This window comes from Mustela erminea, chromosome 14, assembly GCF_009829155.1.
Source record: "Mustela erminea isolate mMusErm1 chromosome 14, mMusErm1.Pri, whole genome shotgun sequence".
Lineage (NCBI taxonomy): Eukaryota > Metazoa > Chordata > Mammalia > Carnivora > Mustelidae > Mustela > Mustela erminea.
Genome location: NC_045627.1, coordinates 75,554,392 through 75,567,119, shown reverse-complemented (window position 1 = coordinate 75,567,119; position 12,728 = coordinate 75,554,392). Strand labels below are relative to the sequence as shown.

At 47.4% G+C, this 12,728-nt stretch overlaps 1 protein-coding gene across 1 annotated transcript in view; it reads right to left on the bottom strand.

The window, feature by feature from the left end:
• HABP2 (hyaluronan binding protein 2) overlaps nt 1-12,728 on the bottom strand; it is a 31,951-nt gene that overhangs the window by 5,739 nt on the left and 13,484 nt on the right. Inside the window, exons 3-10 of the mRNA XM_032313284.1 lie at nt 8,479-8,589; nt 6,897-7,004; nt 5,583-5,699; nt 4,568-4,687; nt 3,900-4,071; nt 2,610-2,707; nt 1,486-1,741; nt 328-470 (exon numbers count right to left, since the gene is read on the bottom strand). Of these exons, the coding sequence (XP_032169175.1) occupies nt 328-470; nt 1,486-1,741; nt 2,610-2,707; nt 3,900-4,071; nt 4,568-4,687; nt 5,583-5,699; nt 6,897-7,004; nt 8,479-8,589 (1,125 nt within the window). The remainder of the gene's footprint in view (nt 1-327; nt 471-1,485; nt 1,742-2,609; nt 2,708-3,899; nt 4,072-4,567; nt 4,688-5,582; nt 5,700-6,896; nt 7,005-8,478; nt 8,590-12,728) is intronic.

The following is a 12,728-nucleotide window of genomic DNA, read 5'->3' as shown; positions in this document are numbered from 1 at the left end:
TGACTGTTGTACACCAGTGTATTCATTTTACAGAAGAGGAGCTGAGGTTTGGAGGAGTGAAGCCAGCTAGAGAGGGAGGCAGCTGGGATTCAAGGCTGAGTTCTTTGCACAATATAGCCTTGCTAGCACTTCTTCCCCTCATTTATCCATAACATCAACACAGACCCTTAAAACTAAAAGGCCCTGGAATAAATTCTCCACCTTATAGAGTCTGTTAGGGACCAAAAAGATAAAAGCACCTTCCAGGACCAAACCTCAACTTTCCATCAGTCATGAAATCTACCCAAGAACAAGAACCACAGGAGACCTGCCATCAAGGAGACTTGCCAATGTCATTGTGGGGAATCTCTTCTCTTTCATTATAGTGAGTGTACTTGAAGATCTTCTCCACCCCAAATCTTTGCTCATGGAATTCTGTCTTCTTCAGGTCCTGGTCCCCTAACACCACTTTCAGATGTTTGGTCTTTATGCTGCAAGGGAAGGTAAGATGGTCCGGTATTTGAGAGATTGAAGCTGAGCACTGGCTCTGCTCCTAGGTTGCTGGCTGACCTTGGACGAATTACCCAACCTTCTGCAGTCTTGGTATCCTCATCTATAACTGTTATCTTGCTCACGGAACCCTGCTGTGTGGTCCAAATAAGAAAATGTGAGGAAACATGGTCTCTAAACGCAAGCTGTGACGTGTATCCCACATTTCCTGAGAGACCTCCTGTTCCCCCTGGGATTTGCTAAAGAGCAGTCAATGAACTTCTTGAACAACTATTCTCTGTGGAGGTTAATGTTTGCGTGTTTGAGGAATGCCAGAAGAATTCACTTAATGACACTGGATAGGAAGATTTGCAAGGCTGCCGCAAAAACCTGGGCTACATGGGACTAGCCCTGACCATGAACTTGGGGAACTCAGGGGAAGTAGTGCTGGCTTCTTTAGGCCAAACAGGAGTCATGGCTGAAGACACACAAAACCAGGAGGTTCATGGTAATGGCATCTGATAGGAGCATGCCATTGTCTCTGTTCAGGGCAAGACTGGAGAGGTTAAGGAAACAGATCAATCTGGATTCATATCTCATTTACCTACTCACTTTACACGTGACTTTACACAAGGTCCTAAACCTTCCCAAGACCCTGGGAATGAGAATAACAATAAATTTTTTCACTGCACAAATATTTTCTAAGGATGGGCACTGTATGAAGACCAGCACTAGACATTGGGTATATTACAATAAATAAAAGTAAAAATCCTTGTCCTTTCTCAGCTTGTCTTCCAGCAGATTGTGTTCAGGATTAACTGTCATAATGTCCATGGTAAGCATTCTAGACATGGTAGCTCTTTCCCATCTGGTTTTAAGGAGCCATTCTTTTGCTCTTAGGGTTAGATCAGCCCCTCTGGTCCTGCTAGGGTCACCAAAATGCTGATCTGATGGGAAGGGGAGAACACCCCCCAGAGACTCGAGGCTCTCTAGCCTCTGCTTTCAGTAGACACCTACTTGGCACAGTGGGCAGCGGTAAGCACCCAGCAGGGGTGGATCAGCGCTCCCCCACAGAAATGGCCTTGGGGCATGGAGGTGACCAGTGGCAATGAGGTCTGCAGGGATGCCTGCCATGGGTGCTTGCCCGCCGTGCTCTTAAAGCCTCCATAGATCCTCTTGATCTTCTTCTCCGTCATCTCAGTCCTCCCGCATGAGTCAAACCCTGGAAGCTTGGTCAGAGGCTCTGTGGGGCTTCCCTCTGGGTCAGCAATGTCTGTGGGACACAAGAAAGACAAATCACACCACTCACTTTCCTTCCAGGGCCTCATAAGGAGGCTGTCGAAGGTATGACTCCAAGTCTAGCAGCTTAGCTAGCTTCAGAGTTAAGGGACTGTACTGATGCATACCAGGCAGGCAGGTAGTAGGTGCACAATTAATATGTGCACAATTCCTTGTGCAATTCCTTGGATTCCTATGAAGCAAGTCTATAGAATTAATGATAAAGGTGTTGCTTTTTACTTCTTATTCTGACATGTATACAAAAACGTGTGTGAATATATAAATCCATCACTGGAGGAAGGATTACTTGAGTTGATTTTTAAAGAATAGTTGGAGATGGACAAAATCAGACATATGTCAGTATTCTAGACAGAGCTGACCATGGAAGCAAAGGCATAGAATTGAAACTATCCAGGGAGGTAATCCCATCAACCAAGGTGCGAGGGTGCTAGTTCCTGACGTGGTTAGAGAGGTGGGCCAGAGAGGACTGCCAGGAATATTGTGAGGCTGGAATTCTGTCCGTGTCGCATCCTGAGAGGCTATGGAGTCTCAGTCAATATTTGATCACTACTGTATACTGAAGACCTGGGATAGTACTGGGCATATATCGAGAAATCTGCAAGTATTTGCTGAGTACACTGACTGGGAGTCAGGAAACATGGCCTCAGTTTACAAAGGTATCCAGGCATGCTAGGCATCCTGAAAGCAGAGTGGAGGATTGGGCGTTTGGGTTTCCACTGGGATGGCAATTGGTAAGACAGGTATGGTGGGTGGACAGTGTAGAAGAGATGGGGTGCAGGAACATCTATCTATTGACATGCAACCTCACCCTTACTGGGACTTCGGGACAACCGTGGTCTTACCTAGGGCTGAGCAAACTGAGATATCACAGTACTCCCATTTCACCTTTGCACTGTTGACTTTGATGAAACACCATGGCTTTTTATCTCCATCTGGGTTTCTAAAATGAAAACACAAAATAATCCAAGCTTAAGGCTTGGTGAAGCCACTGAACTTCATCAAAGGACCTTTGGATAAGAGAGTACCAAGTTCCTACATTCTTCCAGGGACCACTTTCCATTCCATTTTCCCAAAAGCTTAACAAACCCTGGCACATAGTGTTTTTGGCAAAACTTAACTTGCAGAGAAGAATCCCAATGATGAGAAAATAGTCGACAAGCCTTGTGCCAGATCCATGGGACATATCAAATTGTTTATAGGCAAAGAAATGAGATCCCTGTTGAAGATTCTCCTTGGTCAGGAAAGTGAAATAGCCACAGACACATGGTAAAAGAAGAGCTCCTCTGCCCAGACTTCTAAGTCCTGTGTGTGAGAATTCTCTGAGGAAGCCTACCATGGGCATCACTCTGAAGACCCTTCTAGGAAGGAAACAGCTCAAAGTGAGTGAAAGTGGGAGATAATTTGTATTTCACACAAGGGAAATCCTCTGGCTTAATGGAACAAGTTTAAAGCCATACAAAAAAATTCCTGTCCCTTGTAAGCAGATGATATGCATCCTTGGCCTTGGTTAGAGCAGTGGAGGAAGCCATCTGAGGTGTCTCAAGACAGTAGAAGGGGAAGAAGGTAACTAGTCATCACCATGACTAGAAATGGAGTTATCCTGATGCGGGAAAACCGGAGCATCCTTGTGGCAGAGATTGCAATGCTGACTAGACATTCCATTTTATCTTTTACATTTTTCCCTCAAAGTCAGGCAGGATAAAGCATGACTATTTCTGTCCAATAAAATATATATGCAGAGATGATGCATCCATTCTAGATTCAGGCAGTAAAAAAAATTCATGCCCTGTTTTTGAGTCTCTCCTTGCCTTTCCTGGGTATTCGAGTAACTCTGTGGAGCTAAGATTCTCCCTCACTCTTCATTCCCCAGCCCACATGACACATGCAGCCACAGTGAAAATTAAACCCTGAGGTATTCAAGCCACTAGGATTTGGGAGCTGTTTGTTACAGCAGCAAAACCAGCCTATCCTGTGTAGGCAAACCTTCCCAGAAAGAAAGCTGATGAATTTCAGTGTTCCACTCCCCAATTTCTAAGCTGGCCAAGGAACACTAGGAGCAGGGGAAATGAACAGAGAAACCCTTACACTGACAAGTGCCCAAGACTGCTCATGGAGAAGAATGTTAGTTTTACCTGCAGAAGTTGTGCTCCCCAATCCCATGGGTCTCAGCATCTTCCATAAACATGTTGTAATTCTCCTGCAAGAGGAGGTGGGAGTTCCAGTAAAGGCATGAGTGTTGGTTGACTGTCTTACTCACTTTCCCTCGGTAGGAGTAGCCATCACCAACGTAGCAGTCATCAGGACCTTGGAAAGAGTAGGCAGGGACATGGGAACTGAGAGGGACTAGCATGTTGCTCCTGAAGAGGACCTGGCAGGTGCATCAAGTAGGGAGAGGATCGGGCCTGACTACTGATCACCCTGAGATTCCACCATGAATTCTAGAAAGAGAGTGGCTTGTATATCCCATGTTCAACCCAGCTTAAAAACATGAAACACGGTGGTTGTAGGTAGATGGAAATTAATTCTTTAATTTTGGCTCACACAAGGGCTGGTGGCCTGTGGGTTGAGGCCAAGGGAGGCCCAGGTGTGCTCGATTGTCCTATACTACATCCCAGTTTGTGACTTTATTTACACAGAGCCAGGCGCACCCTATGCCCTTTGGTTGGAAGGCCACGGCAATAGTAGAGTTTGGGAATCTTGACGTGAACTCCATTCTGGGAACAAAACACAAACATAAAAGGATCCCAGAGGCCTCCCTGTGGCCCAGAGTTTCTGTTGAAGAGGCGGTAGAGACCCATACCTATTTCACAGAATCTCCCCTTGAACTGGTCATGGCAGGTACAGGTGAACTTGGTTCTCCGCCTATGCCGGGAGCAGGTGCCACCATTTTGGCAGGGATTTGGCCTGCACGCAGGAGCCGCTGTGAACACAGGAAGTGGGGCCAGGAAGTCTCTTCAGAAGGAATTGTAGCTACATCAGAGATGATGAGGAGATATTGGTGGCACTCTTCTGGTGCCCATTCTTTCATAAAAGTTGGGTTACCACAGGGGAAAGACAGACCCCTGAACTGACACTCTAGTCAATGTACACACGGACCTTAAGAACATAAGCAAACCAGGTTGAGTCAATATCATGGAGGCCATGCAAAGAAGAACACCTAAGCAGATGGGTCACCCAGTAAGGAACAAGGGGTATAGACTGAGCAGGAAACTGGGGGCCAGTCTGGGCTAGGTTGAAACCTGGCTCTGCCCTTCGATGGCTGTGTGGCTGTAAGCAAGTTAGTTAACTTCTCTGAACTTCAATTCCTTCGTCTGTAAAGCTCTTCCTTGTGGCATTTTTGGAAGAATGTAAGAAAAAACGTAAATCCCTTGGGACAATGCCTGACTCAAAGTAGTGACTAAGTACAGATTTAATCCCCTACACAGCCCATTCCAGAAATAGACCAGGCTTACTTCCTGGAGGAAATGAGTTTCAAGATTATTCTTTTTGGATGGGAAGGAACACAGGTTAGTTAATTCCCCCTAGACTCTCGAGGGGTGATGCATTTCATTTTTTTCGAGATTTTATTTTTAAGTAATCTCTACGCCCAACATGGGGCTCAATCTCAGAGGCCCAGAATCAAGAGTCACGCGCTCTACTGACTGAGCCAACCAGGCGCTCTGGGATGATGCATTTTTAAAAAGTCCTAGTTAAAAGGGCCATCTCGGATGCCACTAAAGCATCAGAGGTATCTGGACGTCCACACCATAGTTTGCAGACATCCCAGGAACAAGCCAGAGAGAAAACCTAGCAGAGAAGGGTCCTCCAGCACTTACCTGTGGAACAGTCGGGTCCCCTGTAAGGGTGTTTACAGGCGCAGCGGTAATAGGGAGGACTCTGGGTAATGAGACATTCGCCCCGTTCACATGGGTTGTTCTTGCACTTGTTTTGCACTATGGGAGATCCATAGAGAAGTAAGTGACATGATTGGGGACACATTTTACTTACCGGGGTACCTGCACAATATGATGTTGGGGGGTGGATGGGTGACAGACAGAACGCATGCCCTTGTCTGTGGTCTGGAAACACCACGCTACTCCTGGACAATTTAAAAAACAAAAATCCTTGGGTCATGAATGATTGCATCCCAGTTCCTTCCAGGGCTCATATACTTTTTTTTACTCTGTCTTGATCAAAAAAAAAAAAAAACAAAAAGCAAAAAACAAAAAACTTAATAATTTTTACACCTTCCACAAACAAATAGAACTGCAATGTCAGTTTCTCTACTTTGTAGTTGATTTCATATTCTATTTACAATTTTGTCGTTCTTTGGGGAAGTTGAGGGGTGAACCCAGATATTTTGTTAATACCTGATACCCCAAACCATCCTGATACGTTTATTGAAGGACTTACAGGATTGCAAATGGAAGGAAGGGGTGGAGAGAGCACAGAGAAAACAAGGCAATCATAAAGCCCTATTTAAAGGTCCTCACTGGCCCCCTCACTCCAGTTAGATGGTGGCTAGATGGAACAGAACCATGTTCTCTCCAGGGGCGCACTTAGCCCGTAAGAGTTCTAGTCTCAATATCTCATCACATAGCTTCATGTTATGCCCAGAAGAGGTCACCGAAGTCAGACATTGTAAGGATGGTAGGAAAAAAGAGCCTGGGGATGGGAGCCAGGCACCAGGACGCTAGTTTCTGCTCTTCTAACTACCTGTGTGACCATGAGCAAGTCCCCTGTATCTCTGGGCTCCCTTTCTCTAACTGGATTGGGCCTCATGTGCCTTCAGATTCTTCCCGCTCTCTCATTCGAGAACAGTATTTCTCTGCTATAGTTAGTCTAAACACTCTAAACCACAAGCCCTGAGTGGAGGATACAGCTTGGTCAGAGTCCAGCTCTTATCTCCTCTTAGCCTCAGTGTTCTCATCTGTAGAATGGACATACCGGTCTATCCGACAGGCATGGGGGAGGATTCAATGAGATGCTGCTTGTTATGGTGCCGAGAAGTCCGTCATGGGGGGTACAATATGTGTGGTCATTACCTTTTCCACGGAATCATTCCGCCCTTTCTGGCCCCTAAAGCTGGGGGAGTAATAGCCTCTTGTTCAACTCAGAGGGAAGAGGGAAGCCAGTGAAAGCACACTCACCATTCTGACACCTGTTTCCAGAGAAAGGGGCCGGACAGCTGCAGGTGAAGGTGTCGCCACTGACAAGGCAGTCCCCGCCATGTTCACAGGGGTTTGACAGGCACGGATCTATGAGGGCAGAAGTCAATGATTGCGATTCACAGCAGGTGAGAAGCCCCCTGCTGGCCCATCAGCCTTCAGCCTCCTGCCCGGAATGAGAGGGGGAACGTGTCACCGTTGCCGGTGATTGGGGAAAGGGGGGAACATGAATTCCCCTTAACGAGCAAGGAAAACCGCAGTCACAGGACCAGAGAGAGATTCAGGTTAGTAAGAGGACAGGCGAGAAGGAATCTCATTGAGTTTCTCATTGAGAAACTCCCCTTTTCCACCATCAGTGTTTTTCTCCTCCCAGTCTCGCTGGGAGTGCCACGGGGTCTGCCTCTGATGCTGAAGGCATTTCATAAGCCTGAAGACCTCCCCTACTCCCAGTGCCCGGGGGTGGAGGTCAGGAGTGGGGAAAGAAAACCCACCCCTAATGAAACACAAGCTTTCTGAACATCAGGGAAGAAGACCAAAGGCAAGAGGGTGACAGAAGAATTGGCGGCGAGGAGGAAATGACCCAGTGGCCTTCATCTTCCTTCAACTACTTGTTCAGTTAGATTTTGTCATATTTCATCTGTGCCTTTGGCTTTTCATGGTTGTCTGAATGGATCTTCCCTTGGGGAATTCTTTATCCTTCTGTTCACACACATTGTTCTTTGGTTCAGGAACTAGGATCCCTGGGCCCAGCTCTTGTTTTGATGGTCCCTTCTGATGTTCCCCTGATGCCCTGTATCTTGGCCCTGCCTTCCTGGCCACTTCGCACAGTTACAGTTTTTATTCCAGCGGCTAAGTACGTTCCATTCCTTCTCCTGGCTTCATCACATGGTTTTGCTCGGGCCCCACTTCTCATTTTTCCTTCTGTCCCATTTCTTGGGTTAAGAAGCCATAAAAACAAAAACAAATGTAGAAGCCCACATGTGAGTGCGTGCGCGCACACACACACACACACACACACACACATACACACACAAGAACAATGATGCAAAGCTTCCGAGGAGTGTAAAGAGAAAGAAAAACACAGCCCAAGGGGAAGGTGAGTTTCAATGCCAAATTTGTGAAGCCTACAATCTGATGCTGAATGCCAACCCAGCCTCTTCTGCATAATTAGGACCTTGCTGTATAGCAAAGCTAGGAAGTGATTTTGAACATGACTTTTAAACACTGTGTCTGGAGACCCAGATGATGATACACTGCCTTGCTGTAAGACCCTCGCTGAGTCAACACCACTCCTGGCCTCAGCTGCTTCCTCTGTCACTTGAAGGTAGGAGAAAGAATCTCTAGGAACCCCTACCCCCAGTCCTCCTAGGGTATGATTTGAACTGAAAAAAGCCAGTCTAAGTCATTTACTCGATACCCATTCTCTGACGCCGGTCAGAGAGGAAAGAGAGGTGCTTGTGCACAGTCACACACAAACTCTCTTCTAGCAGTGCTTGTGCACAGTCACACACAAACTCTCTTCTCCCTCCTCCCAGGAGGGCCCCTGAAGAGTGTTGGAACCTACCATCCTCCATGTAGTACCAGTCGGGATTCTCCTGGTAGGCAGGAGCGTTATTGCTGTTCTCTTCCTGGTTGTATTCCTCATAGCTATTCTCGTAGTAGTCAGGGGTCCAATCTGCAGAAGTAGGAAGAGAACGGAAGAAACCCTAATCATTCAACCCAAAGATTTCCAGATCCTGAAGGGGCACCCATGTGTCCTTCTGGCTCCTCAACTGATAGGGTGGGACAGAGGGGGTTAGGTGCTGTGAGTTTTCACTGGGGTGAGTTATGACCCAGCAAGGCAATGTTGGCATTTGTCAGGGTCAAGAGCACCTGCCTGGAAATGAGGAGAAGTCAAGATCTGGCTTTCCACCGACTGTGATGTTGGACAAGTTACTTGTATTCTCGGGGCCTCGGTTTGCTTATCTGTAGACAGCAGGAAGATGATTGGGGTCTAGAAGGTCTCCAAGGTCCTACACAAGATGTACCCATGGTCAGACCCAATGGTGCCTGAGCACCTTGTTGGGCGGTTCTGTGAATTAGCTTTCTCCCTGGGCCTTTATTAGTCACCTTAACTTACGAAGTCAAAGAAACTCATCACTTTCCTCTTGGTCACGGCACCAAACCACTTTCCTTGTATCTCTAGCCTCGTTCCAACAGCTAGGATTTATTGAGCTGTTACTATGCACTGAGCCCTGCACCAAGCACCTGGACTAGGGCAGCTGATCCCCATAGAACCCCTAAATTGCATCAGCTTGATTGCATTCAGCTGGCCTCTTCCACTGCCTCCGTTAATTCACACTTATCCTTGGGGAAAGGGGTCCAACCATCCCCATCACATACCCAGCCTCCTATATGTAGGATTGGCCCAAGGACAACCTAGAGAAGGTTCCTCGATTTTGCCCAGGGAAAGACAAGCAGGGTGTGGCACAGCCCCCGGTTGTCGATCTCATGCTAGTCAGGTCCATCGGGAAGAGCAAGTGCCTGTGTAAGGCTCAGCTCTCTGTCCTCTGGGGACTTAGAGGGTGCTGGTAACTCTGTGGCTAGTGGAGAGAAGTTTGGGATTTGAAGAAAGTTGGACTGACTTTGCTCTCTCTGGCTGGCAGGAGTGTGGCAAGGCGGCCACTTAAAGCTAGAAGGACAAGGTGTGGAGATGCATATGGTAATGAGGCAGGAGCAAATCCAGCTTGCGAGACTTGCAAAGGCGCTCCCACCGAGCCCGCCGGTGGCTCCGAGCGTGGCACTTTACCTCAGCCTGATTATCAACCGCATTATCTCCCTCGTCTCGCAGTCATTCCCTTCTAGTCTTTATCTCTTTGGCTTTTGAAAAATCGACTTTTGCACAATGGCTGTTTTATATTTCCCATTAAAATGGAACGATCTTTTTATTTCCTTTTTGAATACGCCAACTCTGGTTCCTTGCCAAAGTTTCACCTCATTTATCACAGTGTCAAGTCAAGACTCCCTTTGCCTGCTCATTATTTCTTGCGAGCTGCTTTTCCCCACTATGAAAATGCTCCCAGAGGAGGCCACCTTTCCAGGGACGAGGATCTAGGTTGAAGATAAGGCCATTGTCTTCCTGGAGCAAATAAAGTTTCTTTCCATCTAGCACGATAAAGCGGAGAAAGAGAGTGAGAAAGTGGAGGGGGGGAGAGAAAAACCATTTTTCAGAGTTTGACATGAAAGATTTCAAACTGACATTTGGGAGAGACAATGGGCTGGTAATGAGCTGATTACATCACTTATTTATTTCTTTCTTGGTTTAGAGAATTTATTTTTGTTTTTCCAACAGGTGTGTGTAGATAAGTGCCTCCAGAGTGCTCCTGTAATTTCTCCTGTCCCGCCCCCGGGCTGAAGGTCGGCTGGGCTAATCTCAGCTCGGCCATTAAGAATCATTCCCTTCGCAGATATTTGGAAATGGGGAAGGTTTTTACATAAGTGGAATTGTGTGACTTTTCTGGGTGGTGGGGGATGGCTGAAATGTCTGCCGGTGTATTTTAGCTGGACTCCAGCCTTGTTAACAAGATCTGCTCAGCCTTCAGTGACGCTGAAGAGGAAATGAGACAAGTAGGCTTGGAGTCATACTTCTCCTAAACAAAGCAAAAAGTCCCTGCTCTTCCCCAGGGGGCCCAGGGCCCTTGGTTAAGATGGAGAGAAGCAACAGAGGCTCAGTGGCCCCATGCCACCAGAAGCCAGCCAGTTGGAGTTCTGTGCGAGAAAAGGCACTGAGATCCTCCTGCCCCATGTTTTCAGAGTGCTGTATAGAAGCATGCCCTCTGTGGCAGGGGTTCTCCACCTCCAAACTTACAGTTTATTTTGTCTTTTTTATGCTGTTGGCACTTAATCCCACTGTCTACATAAGGAAAGGGTGTTGTGCACCTACGATGGGCCAATATGACACCAGGTTCAGGAAGGCACTGGGAATAATGGAGAGATATACAGAAAAGAGTGGGATGCGGCCTCCAGCACAAGAGTTTCTGGGCCAGGGTGAATGGGGGAGGAAAGCCAGCCAAGAAGGGAGATGAACAGGGAATGGAGAGGCAGGGGAGCTAAATATGGCCAAGTCTAGGTGAGGTCGCTTCACATTCTACGTTGGCAAGTTCAGGAAGTATGAGCCAGTCTGATGGGAGAAGATGGTCCCGACTCCCCACCCTTCCCTGTCGCCTCATCTTTGGCAGTGAGACTTTATAGCTCCTCCTACCAAGAGATGGAGTTGATTTCCCCCAACCCTTGGGTGTAAACTGCCCTTGGGACTTGTGCTAGAAGGACAATGTGCCTGTTCCAAGCTTGGGTCTCTAAAGTCTGGCGTACTTCCTTTCTCTTTCTTTTCTCTTGGGCCTCTGTGACTGCCCTGTGGTACAAGTCTGGCCTATTCTATAGAGAATGTGTGGGCAACAGAAGGTCCAGCACTTCCAGTCAAGGCCTCCAATGTATAAGAGCCCAGCTGATCCATCAGCTAACTGCAGACACAAGAGGAGGCCCGGCCAACATCAGCCGAGCCTGGTCTAGACCAGAGGAACTTCCTGGCTGAACCCTGTCCAAATTGCCAACCCAAAGAATTGACACATTATTCTTATTCTAGGAAGAATACTCATGGTTAAAGGCACTAAGTTTAGGGTAGTATACTCTGTAGTAATAATGAATGAACACACAGGGATTGATTGATCCTGGGTTGCCAGTGGGATAAGAATTTTAGAAACTCCAGCATTCCTCAGCAGCCTTGTAGAATGTTAGGTTTCATGGCTGGCGCTCAGATGGTTTATTATTCAACTTTGTCTATCTGTTTGTTCCCTCCAAGTAGGCAGTTAGTGTCTTAAGAGCGAGGGCCTTGTCTTTTCCTCAGACCCAGCACAGAGCCCTATATGCAGTTAATGGTTGTGTTCTGCAAGTGAGTTTTTCCCTCTGTGGTGGGACCTCCCTTCCTTCTGACTGGCCAGCACACAGCAGGCACGGAGCTTGGCCAGCAAAGCTGGGATCTGCTTGGAGCAGAGGAAAACAGGGAACTTAGGAGAGAGACTATGTGAGATCCGGGTCAGAGGTATTTGGTGAAGAAGATGCCTGATGGGCTCTGTAGAGTCTAGAAATTTGTCCAAGTGCTTTCCTGCCTGCTTTCCTGGCCCCCTCCTCTGCCACCCACAGGTTACAGCCTGCCATGGAATTTGCTTTCCTTGCTGGACTGGACAAAAACACTCCAGGACTGAATACAGATTTTTGGAGGCATTCTCTAGACGGTAGAAAAGGAGACTGCTTCAGGTGAAGGATGGAGCAGCTGTTGGGAGCATCTCATACTAGGCATCAAAAGAAATCCTTGTGGATCTGTCTAGTTATCAGAGTCTGTTTCTAGAACCTTCCAGGAAGGATGGTGAGAGCATCCTGAACTTCCTCAAATCATCCTGATAACTGGTTATTCTCTATGTCCTGGACACTATACTAAATAAATGTGGTGTCGGAGACAGGTAGGCCAGGTCTACCTCATGCCAAATCTGGTTTGCTTTTCTACTGGCCCTCCTGGGCCTCTTGTGGGTTTGTGTTTCAGGAAACTCCAAGGGTTTCAGCTTCCAGGAAGTAGCACACGTCGAGAAATCTTTTTTAGCACATGCTCCAAGTCCCTCGACCGGGATTACCGTGGTCTGGACCCAGGGTCTCTCGGAAAAAGCTTTGCGTTGGTGTGATGGGGACTCTGCAGCTGCTTGGTTAAGGAGCTTGCCAGATGTGCGGAACGGAATAAAAATCTCCGGAATGCTGTCCCTGTTGGCGTCATCCATCACCGTGGCA